The sequence below is a fragment of the Echinops telfairi genome, unplaced genomic scaffold, assembly GCF_000313985.2.
Source record: "Echinops telfairi isolate 266 unplaced genomic scaffold, ASM31398v2 ScPeMD7_23;HRSCAF=83, whole genome shotgun sequence".
Taxonomy (NCBI): Eukaryota; Metazoa; Chordata; class Mammalia; order Afrosoricida; family Tenrecidae; genus Echinops; species Echinops telfairi.
In genome coordinates, this window is record NW_022103920.1 from 43,778,123 (window position 1) to 43,792,869 (window position 14,747).

At 37.1% G+C, this 14,747-nt stretch overlaps 1 protein-coding gene across 3 annotated transcripts in view; it reads left to right on the forward strand.

Moving 5' to 3' along the window:
• The window catches only part of PHTF2 (putative homeodomain transcription factor 2), a 129,495-nt gene that overhangs the window by 88,240 nt on the left and 26,508 nt on the right, over window positions 1-14,747 (forward strand). Inside the window, exons 8-10 of one of the 3 annotated variants that reach the window (XM_030885232.2) lie at window positions 7,192-7,378; window positions 9,308-9,463; window positions 14,474-14,692. In XM_030885232.2, coding sequence (XP_030741092.2) covers window positions 7,192-7,378; window positions 9,308-9,463; window positions 14,474-14,692 — 562 coding nt within the window. Of the gene's footprint in view, window positions 1-7,191; window positions 7,379-9,307; window positions 9,464-14,473; window positions 14,693-14,747 lie in introns of those variants that run through there. The other 2 variants (XM_045288782.1, XM_045288781.1) reach the window with 2 other exon arrangements.

Consider the following 14,747-nt stretch of genomic DNA (forward strand, 5'->3'; position numbering starts at 1 on the left):
CTCAAGGCCTAGTGGGCCAGGATGTGCTCCAGTCTCTCCTCCTCCCCCGTCATCTGCTCCTGTGTGCTCTGGTCAGATATATCCTTCTCCCGAAAGGATATCCTTCAATCTGTTTATATGTCTCAATATTTTAGAGAGTACCAACAAACAATGGCAATACAGAATACAGAATTTTTAAAATCAAAACACACTTGTCTTCATATTTGATATAGTGGATTTGTATCATTCTATTTTTTTGTATCACTCTATTGATGAGCTTGTTGTGTTAACTTTTTGTTTGAAGTTTCATGTAAGAAACATCCAGTTTTGTGATGTATTTATAGTGTAGATCGCAGTTATTTGCGTACTTCAAAAAAGACTAAAATCTTCCTTATCTCTCAGAGGAACTAAAGTAATTATAATGCATCTATCTCTAAGGTCATTTCTTCTCCAGAGTAGCTGTAACAGAGAACCACTTTTGAATGTCCAGCGTAATGCCCAACCCCACTGCTGTTGAGTCAGTGCCAACTCATAGCAACTGCATCGCCTTCATTATTGCTCTCTAGTTTACGTCGCTGGGTTCTAATATCCATGCACGCCTACCCAGAATTCACAAAATTCATGACGAGAGGGCTTACTAAGGAGGTAACAAGTTGCAATGCCAGTGAGAAACGCTCAGGGTGTTTTTCAGGCCTGCTAATCAGTGCTCAAAGGGGTACACCTTTCCACCTTAATCCTCAACCCCAAGGTATTCAGTTCAGTCTTCTCCCTGAATTAAGTGCCCAGAGGCACCCCACAAGCCATCTCCTGCCCTAGAGCACTCAGCTTTACGTGCTCTCTTTGGGAGTCCTTCACTGTTTGATGCTTGAGCCAGATGTGCTGCTCCTTCTCGGGTGCTAGAGCTCTCTGTGCAGGGATCTTGGGTGGAGAGGACACGTTCCACTCCTGGCTCTGCTTCTCAGAGGGCTCATTTTACACGCAGCAAGATGGCACTCCAGGGAATCCTTTCAGTATCACCCCCACCTTCTCACCAGCCCCACGCAGGGAAAGGTCCTTTGGTGGGTGTGAGAGACTGGCTAGAGGGGCCAAATTTCATAGTGCACTGTACCTGTGTCAGTCAGGTGTCTAAGGCTGTAAGTTTTTCCAGAAGCAGAGTGCCACCTTTTTCTTCAGAGCAGCTAGTGGGTTTAGACCACTGATCTTTGGGTTAGCAGCTGAGCAATTTAACCACTGTACCAACAGGGCTCCTGTCAAGCATACTGCTTTTAAGAAAATTCTACATAAGTCGTACTTTCCAAAGTTTAAAGTGCCTGGCTAATTGTAATACATTAGCAACAGAAGTTGCACATTTTTCCCAAATATTTTTTAATTCAAACTTTAATACATTAAGTTTATTCAAACTTAAATTCTGTTTTTGTCATGGGATAAGTTAGGTAGTATAGAGTTATATGCTTCCTGTTCTCAAGATATTCTTAACGTCGCTGCCCAGATACCTGTGACTCATGGTGTTTGGATTCAGCTACGAAAATATTGTAACTGATTGTACTAAGTAAATACATGTTTTGAGTGCAGCTGTCAGAAAGTATCCGGGTGTGTTTTGTTCTTGTTGTTTTGTTTCCAGTGAATAATACTAAAAAGTTCCATTTCCTTTTATTCTGTAATATTGTAATCCCCAATGCCAGCTTGCTCTCCTGCTTTCAGTCTTTGGTAGGGAATGGTGGGTTTGATATATGTATTCATCTTCGAATCAAAGAGTTATTTATCTTGTCTGTGTTCCTTTGGGGAAATTAATATTTGAGATTCTTACTTTAATTTATTAAAGGAGGTGAGTCACTCAGACTTACTTGGAGTAGTCATAGTTTCTTAAATCTTTTTACCTGCTAGAATTGGTGAGAAATACTGTAGAACCTCATTGCCTTTTAGCATTTTTTTTTTCTTTGCTCAAATCTAAACAATACTCCATCAGGCTACACATCTATTTTCATCTTAAAAAAATACATAATCTTTACTTCAGACTTACTAAAAAGTTAAGCAGACAACACGTACTCCCCTGGAGATTGGGCTCTTTAAATGTCTACCAATTCATTACTAGGTTGAACCTCTATGTGTATTGTTTGGCAGAATATCACAGAAGTGATGCTTTGTCTTTCCATCGCATCTTACCAGATGGCATATCAGGTTGACTTGTTTCTTTAGTGGTGGTACTTACATTAATCAGTTGACGAGGATCATGTCTGCTGAAGCTCGCCACTGTACATGTTCGAATTGCTGTTTGCTGCCATTGAGTCGGTTCCGACCCTCAGCAGCCTCACGCACAAGACAACAAAGCACCGTCCTCACAGTCGTTCCTGCGCTTGAGCCCAGTGCTGCAGCCCCAGTGCCAGTCCAGCTCCCTGAGGGCCTGCCTCACGTATGTAATATAAGCAAATATTCTATGGGGAGATACTTTAAAACAATGAGTATATCCCATGCCTTGTTGCATTTTCCACTTCTAGTAGCATCCATTGATGATTCTTTCCTTAATCATTACTAAGGTAGTTGCCCAAAGCCCAAACTTTCCCTTATATATATTTGTTTGTATGCATTAATTGTCTGATGGAATTGATTTACTTATTTTGTTACTGTTATTTTAATGATTAAATTGATAAGATTTGGCTGGGAAGGCAAAAGCAGTTTCTGGGTCCTTTTAATAGGTCCTTATCATTCCTTCTTAACTTTCTGGCACAATGAACTTGTTCAGGTTCAACTTGGAACTTACCCTGCTCCAAGCCTGGAATCACCCATTTTCCAGTTAAAGAAGTACACAGAAAACAAGATTTGTACACTTCAAGTAAAAATTGCTGCTGGGAGGTCACTATCCCCAATCCCTGCTGATGGGTAGAATTAGGGCAGGTGTGTGTGTCCCTTCACATTTATTTATTTCGTATATATCTAGATAAAATGAAAACCATGAATTTAAGCTGTAGGGTCGTAGAAGTTATTTTGTGCTATCTCTTTCTATATTCATGTTCGCCTTTTCTGTCAGTAAAAACTATGTATGGTTCTTATTGTCCTGAATATTTTAAGAATTCCTTATATATACCCCTTCTCTTGATCCCACTGGCAACATGCTCTAACCCTGTTCTCACCTGGCCTCATTATTGACTGTTATTGGGCTACCACGCTGTCTCTTTCCAATGTTCCCACCAAGCCTGCTATCTCCAGCCATTGGCTGCCTATCTCCATTGTATTTTAAAATACGCAGCCCCCTCCCAACACACACACACACACTTCAACTTGGTTTTAAGTGTATTTGCTTTTGGTTCATGGGAAACATCAGATATCTACTGAAGCTTACGCATTTGCTGTTCTTATCTACTGATAGTGTTATATGTACTTTGAAGGGGTGGTCGGGAGAGAAATAAATGAGAGTGTATTGGAACAAAGCACACAAGGAAGGGAGAAAGGAGAAACTAGTTGAAAGGTATCATGCAGAATGAGTGCCAGTAGAGTTCCCCCTTCCCCCTGACTAAATAGACTTTACGGTGCCCTGGAAAAAAAAGACTACCTTTCCCTTAGAAAACGGACTAAAACAGTGCCGTTTTTACCGATTCAGAGCCCCTTTCTTTAGGCCATTGTCCTTTTACTCTCCAGGCATCTGGTTAATTTGTAAGTTACCCAATTTTTTCAGACACTATTATTTACTATTACTGCTGGTTTTCCAAGTCATGCTTCTACCTACTGACTGGTCTTTATCAGGGTATACTGAGTGCTTCTGGCCCAGTGAGTTAGTTAATTGTGCCAACCTGGCCGATAATCACATGTGGGGCTAATTGAAAGGCGGAGGGATAAATGGGTGGTGAAGCCTCGCCTTTCTAGTTCTCGGGTCTCTTGCTTTGTGATGGTCACACCAGGGTGTAGCTGCCTTAGCAGTTCCCTGCTTCAGCTGACAAGGTCCACTTCCTACAAGACATCCCTGAGGAGAAGCCACATGGACCTATCCCGATGCAGCCCTGGGTGCTGGAGCAGCCGTGTGGCGACCCCTGCTAGTGTTGAGATGCTTATTCATTCACTGACTCAACTTTCCTCCTGCAGTCCGCATCATTGCCTCTGTTTTGTGAGGTGGAGGACTTTGTGTAATGGGTTAATGTTGGACTTGTGGGCTTGGGCAGCATTGGGTTGGGATGTTTTCTTTACATAAAGAAAGTGATGCACACTTTCTTTACATAAAACTCTTATACATGAGTTGCTGTGGATTTGTTTCTCTAAAGTATCTAGACTAACATACCCAGTGTCTTCATTTTTCTTCCCAAATGAATTTCTCTTCTTACATTTCATGTCAGATTAATCATTTTGCCATATCTTCATCTCCTTTCACCCATCTCTTCCTTGTCAAGTCTTAATTTATTACCATGGCCTTTCCATTTGCCTTCTAAATACTTCTCCAGCCCACTGGCTTTTCTCTGTCTTTGAGTTTCTGACATTTCCAGTATATCAAGTACGTTCACTTCCTTGTTCTTTTTCTACACTTGTGAGGAGTACAGGGAACAATGAACTAACTACTGGTGTTTCTGTTGCTTGCTTTCTTAAAGCAGAGATGGTCACAAATTTCTTCTCAATTTTTCTTTTCCATTTCTCCTCATTCTATTAAAATTCACCTTTCTTTCCCCTCCAGTCTTTAGTGCTCTTTGTTCTGTGGCTCTTTGCTATTTTAGTCTCTATTTGCCTCTAAATATTATGTAGAGAGTAAAAAGTAAAAAGCCATAGGACTGGGCTCTTGTGTCTTACAACTCTGTGGAGATAAGTTCTGAATACATATTTTTTAAGCACCAGAGTCATGAACATATGTGGGAAATATGGTCTATCCTATTGAGGAACCTTGCAGGCTGTCAGAAAGGAGAGCCCCCTGATTGGTTTGCACAATATGGAAACTTTCTTGGCGCTGATTAGTGTGTTATGAACAAAGTCTAATGGGCATTTTCCTGAAGAGTAGGCAGTTGGAGGTCATGTGGAGCATATAATTTCATGATCAGGTCTGTATTCTAATGTCAGCTTTGCCTCTGTCTGACTGTGTCACTTAAAAGAGTCACTTTGTGCTTCAGATCCCTTGTTGCCAAAAAGAGCATTTGGAAAATTGATGTGTTTTGAAGTCCTAAAGATAAATTTTTTTAGGAAAAATTCAAGTTGAACTGATTAGCTGTAGTGTCCAAGATAATGTTTTCCTGTGGGTGTTTAGAAAAGATGTCATTAGGTTTACTTTTACATATTCTATGTTTGTTTTTTTTAACTTACATGAACACAGTTTACCTCCACTCCTTGCTTATCAATATGGTTAAGTCTAAAGACCAGGTCATAATGTAAAAAGTCAGTGTTATGTGAAAATGGAGGCTGACCACAGCATTACATAACTTGTCAGGTTAATGCCAGACCACTGAGAATCATGACCCAGCCAAGTTGACATAGAAGCCTATCCATCACAGCCACTGTTTCATACTTTGGCATTTATTACTGCCAAAAGTACATCATTAGTGCACAAAATAATTGGATAGTAGATACTTTTTACTATGCTCATAAATGCAAACTATTGGATAATGATCTGGTGAATGCGTGAGGAGAAGCTGTACTTACTTTGCCCTTTTTTGTTTATTTGCCCTTTCTTGTAAGGTTGATGATTTTGGGGGAGTTATTTAAATAGAATTGCTTTTTAGTAATGTTTTACAAGACTTAATCTGTACTGTACAGATTTAATTTTGCTTGGGGCTTACATGTTTATACTAACTGTTTCTCCTGGATACCGGTTCTTCTAACCACTAGAGTTTCTGAAGGGAAGCTCTCTAACAATTGCCTATTAATCAGAATGTCTTGTTTATTATTTCCCATGTTATATATATGTTTATAATGAGTATCCTCAGCTGATTTTTATTAATGAATATCCTCATTCTAACCTTTTAGGTATTTATGAATTTAATGATTTCCATGACTTTTTCCCAGATAGTATTTTCAGTGAAAGAGATCAGTTCCTTGCTTCCTTTTTGTGCTTCACTTCTTTTTTGATCTCCATTTTTATTCTTTTAAAGTTTTTCAGTGTTTTCTTTAATAATTTTATTGGGGGCTCATACAATTCTTATCATAATCCATACATACATCAATTGTATAAAGCACATTTGTGCATTTGTTACCCTCATCATTGTCAAAACATTTGCTATCCACATAAGTCCCTGGCATTAGCTCCTCATTCCCCTCCCTCCCTCCTCACCTCCCCCCTTTCTCATGAACCCCGATAATTTATAAATCATTATTTTGTCATATCTTACACTGCCTGATGTCTCCTCTCACCCACTTTTCTGTTGTCTGTCCCCCAGGGAGGAGGTTATATGTAGATCCATGTAATTGGTTCCCCGTCTCTACCCCACCCTCCCTCCACCCTCCTTTCACCCTCCCGGTATCGCCATTCTCACCACTGGTCCTGAAGGGATCGTCCGCCCTGGATTCCCTGTGTGCTTCACTTTTACTTCTTCCACTCTTTAGAATCTTATTTCATATGTTCTATTTTTCCATATATTTATATTACAAAAGATCCTATGTCTCCATTGCATATCAAAATGAATTTATCAGCTGTACACACAATAGTGTAAATAGCCATATACATGTATAATAAAATGTTTGGGTAATCCAAAATATTAGTAACACCATGAATCTGAATCAACTTGCTGGTAATGGTTGAGAGTATTTAAACTAAACAACCTCTAATTGCTTAATATTAGTAACTATGAACTGGATTCAACTTGATGACAATGGGTTACAGTATTAAAAAACTAAGCTTAACTTCTAATTGCTTATTAAGATAGTTTTAAAATAAATTTTCGTACCAGGAAAAAAATTAAGGAATTAAAAATAAAATAAATAAATTTTCAAAATGTATTATTAACCACAGTAAATAAAGCAAAAGTTTGATCCTTTTGACTACAACTCTTTTGCTAAGTTAGGGAATGTCTATCAGAATTGCCTTTTATAAGACCTAAAAGCCTATAAGGTAAGCTTAATTAGGACATCAATAAACATGTTTATCAAATAGATACTTTATTTCCAAATGATTTGTTGTAAAACACCAGGGTAACCAGTAAAATTCTGAGTAATAGCTACATGACTGAATTAGTGATGGATCATAATCTCTATCAGTAACCCATCAAAAATAAGTTTATATGACATGTTTCTGTATAATTTCCTTTTTAGATCCAGGAAAGCAAAGAATTCAATTGATAAATCAACTGAGACTGACAATGGCTATGTATCCCTTGATGGGAAGAAGACTTTTAAAAGCAGTGAAGATGGAGTATCAACCCATGAGCCTCAGTGTGAAACCATTCGATCAGAAGAGACAGCCTGGAACCCAGGAACACTGAGGAACATTTCCAGCAAAGTGAGTGTAGTTTAAAACAGGTGATCTTTATGTACACTAATGCGAAGTGACTTCGATATAGTGATTTCCCATGAATTGTGTATTTTGTCCAGAGTTTATTCTGAGACCTTATGAATCACACTGAGGAAGTAGAAAATAAAGTGTTATGATTAAACTTGATTGCCAGTGCAACCTGACTTCTCTAAATTACATAACAGCTGTGGTTTTTCCAACAAGTTAAAACACTTTGTGTTTTGTAGTTGGCACTTGCTAGTCTTTACCTTCTATTTCCTTGTTTCTGCTGGTAGGCTAAACTTTGCACTAGTCATTCCAAAATAATTGTGGAAGCTCTTGCATTAGGAAGTTGGATTGCCATTCATATTCACTGTTAGAAAATATTCTCATGTTTTTTCTATATCTCTGGTATCAGTACATCTCTTTTATTTTGCTTTTTAATCTCAAAACAATTCTTCATTGAACACATTTGTTAAGGAGAATAATAATTTGTGTGCTTTTCTAAAAGAACAATTAAACAGGCTACAGCTTAAAAGCATAATGTTTTCTTGCTTTATTTTGTGGAATTTTTCTGATTAGACAATTTAAAAAATATGACTAAGTTAAAAGATATTAAACCTTTATTATATTTAGGAATGTGAGGACTCATATTTTTGTGTTGAGGAAAATAAGAGATTTTCTAATCTTACGTATATGTGACTCCCACATAGTATACATACTTTCAATACCATAGAACAGCATGGAGCTGCAATAAAATATATTGTCCTGTACTCTGTTTGATTGTAGATGTTCTGAGCATTTACCTTCTGATAATATGAGCCTCACATCACTGTCACCACTTAACATAGGTCTTTTGTTAAGCTTGTAAACATATAGTACTCAAACATATTTTCAGGTATTGACTTACTAAAAGGTATATGAGAAAAAAATGCAGATATTGATAAAACTTAGACTCTGGCGTGTCTCAATATAGAGTTTTTGTACTTTTAATATTATCCCTTACAATTAGATATGCACAAAATATGTATCTAATGTGCAAAATTTCTTTCCTTTCCCCATAAATCATTAATACATCAGTGCTGAGTCTTATAATAGGTGGCATGTTCTAATTGAGAAAATACTATAATTAGTTTATCACAATGCCTAGTTAGTTTCCTTTGTTCTCAGGTTCTTTTAAGTGAGCTCTGCCCTAGTTTTACACGCACACACCTTTTTTTCTATCCTGATTTTGTAAGTTGGTTTAATATCCTTTTTTGAGGAAAAATTGATTTGGGTCTATACTTGAGAAAAGGTTGTTGCATTTAAAATTAAAATAACAGTATAATCATTGATTCATGATATCCCCCCCCCCCCAAAAAAAAAAGTCAGATAGTACTTGCAAATTGCTTTGAGGTATTTGAAGGGGGTTTCAAAAAGCTATGGAAAAATTCCATTTTCTTTTAAATTTATTTTTTCCATTAACTTTTTGTAGTTCCCGTGTGTGTTTATGTGTGTGTGTGTACACAATTTTAAATTTTAACGCTATTGAGTTTATTTTTGTATTTTTAAAATCATTTTATTAGGGGCTCATACAACTCTTATCACAATCCATACATACATCAATTGTGTAAAGCACATCTGTACATTCATTGTCCTCATCATTCTCAAAACATTTGCTCTCCACTTAAGCCCCTGGCATCAGGTCCTCATTTTTTCCCATCTCTCCCCGCTCCCCTCTCCCTCATGAGCCCTTGATATTTTATAAATTATTATTTTGTCATATCTTGCCCTGTCCGACGTCTCCCTTCACCCACTTTTCTGTTGCCTGTCCCCCAGGGAGGAGGTCACATGTAGATCCTTGTAATCGGTTCCCTCTTTCCAACCCACTCTCCCTCTACCCTCGCTATTAAGTTTTGTCAGCAATAACGGTACTCTCTCTGTGTACTCCCAATTTAGGATGCCCAAAGGACAGGAACAAATGTCTCTGATGAATTCTCCAGTGAAGAAGGCCCTGAAACAGGGTACCCATTACGCCGCCGGCATGTGGACAGGACTTCTGAAAGCATTCTTCGGAATAGAAAGTCACACCATTATAAGAAACATCCTAATGAGGTATACACTTTACACACAAACCTATCTCTTATGTTATTGATTTGAAACTTCTTCCAACAGTGGGATATTATTGTGAAAATAAAATATGTTTCCTATTAGTATTAATATTTTGTATTGTTATATGATGAGATTTCATAGCGTAGCAGCTTCAGATTCATGTACTGCCATCATACTGCTAAGTAGCCACATATCACACACTTGTACATTGTCTCTGAAGACTCCTCCATTCAGTTCGCGGTTTACTTTGAAAGAAGGCCATCGTGGAGAGGTTAGTTCCCTCCACACTTTGAAGGGCTTTATAGCTCCTTGAGTTTGGCAAACGAGCTGTTCTAAGTGACTTTCTTCACACTGTCACCACTCCAATTCTGGGTTTTCTCCTTTGTTGACGGATTTTTGATTCTTACCTAAACTCTTCCAACTCTGTCACATATCTTAAATATAAAACTATTTTTTTTAAAAAAAATTTCATTCAGTTATATTTCTACTTTTTATACTAAGGATAGAACATTTCCTTAGGTTCAATAAAAATGAATTATTTTTAATGTAGCTTTTTGATAACACCCCCTTTCTTTTATTCTACAGTTTTACTTTTTTCCTCGATAATGTAGAAGTAATCTTCTGAAAAAACAATTATTATAGTATGCTGGACTACGTTGAGACCTCAGGCTGTTAGGATTCCAAACGTCGCTCTTTGTATACTTTTCTCTGTGATGATTTCTCTAGTTAATCTTTTAGGTGACTGTGACTGCGTCTCTCTCTTAGTGACAAATGTCAGTGTCTGTTCCTTGCCTCCTTACCCACATCATCTGATAAATTATCCCCTGTTCCTGATGAAGCCAGAAATCCACAGGCCTGCTTAATGGCTCTACAGTTAGAAGTTAATGGTGCTGGAAGAGAGCCAGAGTGGTTTCACTGGTCCCCTATAGATAAGTTATTTGGCTTTAGAGGTTGTTTTTTTTCACTCTGTGACATTTGTTCTTGATTTGCAGCTATGTTTTGAATTATTGACATTCTTGAAGAGGCAGGACACTATTTTAATAAATATATTGCTGTTAAAATCATTTGGTTTCCAAGTTGAGTAAAGCTAATGATTAGCTAATTAACCTTAGCTTTAAATCTCGCCAATGATTTAAAAAAATATCTAAAAATAAGAATCTTGTATTTGAATTCTTCATCTGTAAGTAGGCGAAATTTAAATGCTGCATCCAGTTCCCAAAATAATTGATCCTTTTAAGATCTAAAATGAACTTTCAATGACCTTAAAAAAAGAAAGGAAAAAAAGGACCCTCCTTTGAATAAGTAGAATTAAGACAGAAGATAATAAGTGCTCTTATACATCCTTTCTTACAGTTACAAGTGACTGATTTCAGATTACCAGTGATATTTTTGTCTTTAGACTGAGGCATTAAAACAGTGTTTGGGAAAGCATTTTGTTTCTTGTTGGGGCTGATGTGCCTCATTGTAGGATGACCAGATAGCAGCCAGCCATTTATTATAAACAGCTCAAATGTGGGTAATATAGATGTGCTTTTTTGGGATATTTCATTTTTCAGGAAGAATTGTCCGACCTTCTGTAGGATGAGCTTGGTATATCTTATATCCGGCTGCCATGTGTGTGGGTACCAAGGGGGCTGAGGGTGAGGTGGGGAACTTGCCGTTGATACATAGTCTTTGATTGAATCCCATGGGGTTTGAGTTTTTTTGTATGTGTGTGTGTGCCACCTACTATCTACTATACAAAGAGCCTTCAAAAGTAGAATGAAAAGATAATAGAATTTTCCCACAAACTCTTTTGAAGCAACATAGGCAATCTCTGGACTACAGATGGCCTGCTTAGGAGCAACTCCTGCTTGCCCTTTAATATTATATAAAGTCACCCTCACTGGAACCAGTCCCTACTGGTTCATCACAATCACGTTCAGTATCAGCATGGGCAGAGTTTAAATCAGTGAACGAATGGAAGGTTAAATAAGAACGTTAGGCACCTGGTCAGATGTTTCCACAAATTCTTAAAAGACACGGGAACAGAACTCATTCTCACCCCAGGAACTATCTGTATCCAGTTTGATGTTTCAGGTCTCCTGTTAGGAAGAGAGTGGGGGGATTACTTGCTTCTCGGGATGGAGAGGAAACATCTCCTGGTGATCTGACAACTTTTTAAGTATTTGATGTGATTACTACTCTATCCTCCCTTGTTTAACTCTCCAAATACTTTTCATCTGTATTCTCAATTGTAGACAGACATTTTCTCTAGTGAAGGTAACTCCTGATGGGAAGTATAATCATAAAACCATGTGCTTGGTTGGAGTCCACTGTTGAAGTGACTTTCAGAAAATTATAGCACTCATCTCTGCTTCAGTTTCTGCAACTGTAAAAGAAAGAGCCAGCCTCATCAGATGGTTATGATTAAGTAAGATTGTGTGCATATTAACAGGCCAAAGCATTTATGCTGTAAATATTTACTACTTCAAATAAAGAATCTGCCTCCTCAGAATTTGTTTATATGTTTAGTTCTAATTGTCTGTCTAATGATTTGAAATGAATAGAGCTACCAAATCAAATGCGGTAAACCAAGACTAATTAATTCTAAAAGTTCATGCTTTTAAATTTTAGTCATCAGTTGGTTCTGAAATTCATAGTGCCTATTAAGTATTGCAGGTAAAATTCTGATTGAATTATAAACAATTATAGACAATAGTCTCAAAAGTTTACATCTGTAAAATAACCCTTTTATTAATCAGTATTTGGCAAAAATATGCTTATAAAGAATTATAGATATTTTCTTAGTCCTGAAATTACCCATTCATTTTAGTTAAGCAGACATCTAGACTTTAATCAAATTATTCATTTTTGATTATCAAGGTTGCTTCAGAAATTATTGATAGCTAAATTAACTTTCAAATATTTTAAATTGGCAATTACTGAATATTTAACAACTTCTTTGCCTTGTTATCTAATGAAAAGTGTCATGATGAGAATTGCTTAAGCTTCAAATATTCTAATTGACATAGTGAGTACGAAACAGTTTTGGAGTGCTATTTATAAAACAAAGCAGACTGATTCTTCCCCTCCCCCCTTTTTTCTATATTTTTCCTCTTTATGTCTTAGTAATTTTTTAAACCTCCTTTAAAAAAATTTTACTGCTCTTTTCCCCCTAATAATTCTCCCGTAAGCACTCTGTCAACAAACTATTTTATGTCCATGGTGACTCATTCTACTACCAACAAAAGAGCCACCAGTAATGTGCCTTACCAATTCAGAATATTGTGCTACCTGTGTTAAAGATGGCTGGAAATAGTGTTTGGTTTCTGTCCTTTGTGGACTTAGTGTTCTAGTATGTTTGAAACTAATATCTTTGAGATTATCTAACATATGAACATTTAAATAATGCACACAACATTGTGAATGTCGGAAAATAATGCATATTATATTGCCAATTCAATATAAAAAAGGATAACTCAGCCAGGGACAAAATATAATCACTAGATCATAAATCCCTAACTATATTTGGCCTATTGCCTCTTTTCAGGAAAAAGGGGAAAAAAATTATTCAGTGTTTGCCCCCCTAGCAATAAAAAACTTTAGTACTATAGCCCACAATCCAAGATAAAGTGTAGGTATCTACTTGTGCAGCCCCTCTGAATCATTCCAGGGCCCTCCCCTGCACCCACAAGTGATGGTATTGCCCACTTTGGGAAACACTGCTTTTGATAGAGGCTTTAAGCAAACATTCCTAAACCCCTCTGCTTTGTGCCATTTATGTACTGAAAACTACAAGGATAGCTTATTTCATTTTCAACCGTTCTTTAAGGTGGGCTGTTTTAGTTCCTATTGCTAACTGAAGAAACTGAGGCTAAGAAACAAGGAGTAAGCCAGCTAGTAAGGGGAGAGGATGGCATATCGTGCTACTTTGTTGAGCAGGCTTTAATGGAGACGGGGTTAATGATAAGAGGTTGGAACATAAGCAAAGACTAGAGTGGCAAAGGGCAGGCTTGTGTGTGGCAAAGGATTAACGCAATGTCGCTGGAGAAGAGGGCTGTGTGCAGAAGTAGAAGACTGGGTCAGAGGTAGCACACTGGAAGATGAGCTCACTGGGTGAAGAGATCCCACCTTTATGCAGGGAGCCACAGAAGGGTTCTGGTAAGAAGAGAGAGAGCAGCTGCATGTTCAGAAGGTTAATCTAGAAAGAGAGGGAGGCCTTTTTGGTAGGGGACACTTAGAAGAGCAGTCGTGGTTTGGATGATGAAAGTTGAATTGTTGAAAGCATGGGCAAGAGAAAGGGATAAATGTAAAATATTTTAAAGGTAGATTTCACAAACGACAAATACGAGTAACTCTTAAAAAGAAATCCAAAAATATGAGCATACTGGACTACAAGGATGACTTGCATTTTCATTAAGTAAAAAGTTCTTTTAGATTAGTTTATAAAATGAAATTTTAAAAAAAATCTCATTTTGAAGTCTTTTTTTTTTACATTAACCATTTCTAGAGGAAAATGAATTAATTAGAAATTGTTTAACTTAGGCTTTTAATTTTTTCTTTTATTCCAGAGGTTATTTCAGAAACACATAATGACAATTTTCTGCATGGTTTTGAGTTTTTTAAAATTAATTTTATGTCAATTTATTGAACTTCTATTTGAGAAACAAATTCAGTAGATAAGTAAAATTATTACTAAACACTAGAGTAAGAAAATAACTCCCAATACACACACCAGTTAAAGTCAGCTAATATTCATTGTTCAGTTTATATGAACCTAGCCTACTTTCTGCCTGCTAGAATTCTGAGCATTATGTAAAATGCACGAGAAAATCAGTGCAATCTTTGCACGGCAATATCACTGAGCTGTTAAATAAAATCAAGTTAAAAAATGTTTTGCTGTCTATTCCACTATCCTTTGATGGTGTTTTGGTTGTTTTAGCAAACAGTTAATGCATGGTTCTGATAGGATCCTTTGCGTTGGAAAGGGTACATAAATTGTATTAATGTCAAAGAATATCTTGATTTCAGGATGCCCCTAAATCGGGTACTAGTTGCAGCTCTCGCTGTTCAAGTTCCAGACAGGATTCTGAGAGCACAAGGCCAGAATCTGAAACAGAAGATGTATTATGGGAAGACTTGTTACATTGTGCAGAATGCCGTTCATCTTGTACCAGTGAGACTGATGTGGAAAATCCTCAGATTAATCCCTGTGTGAAAAAAGAATATAGAGATGACCCTTTTCATCAGGTTGGTTTACAGTGTTGGATTATGTGGCACTAACAGCCAAGCCCCTTTGAATATG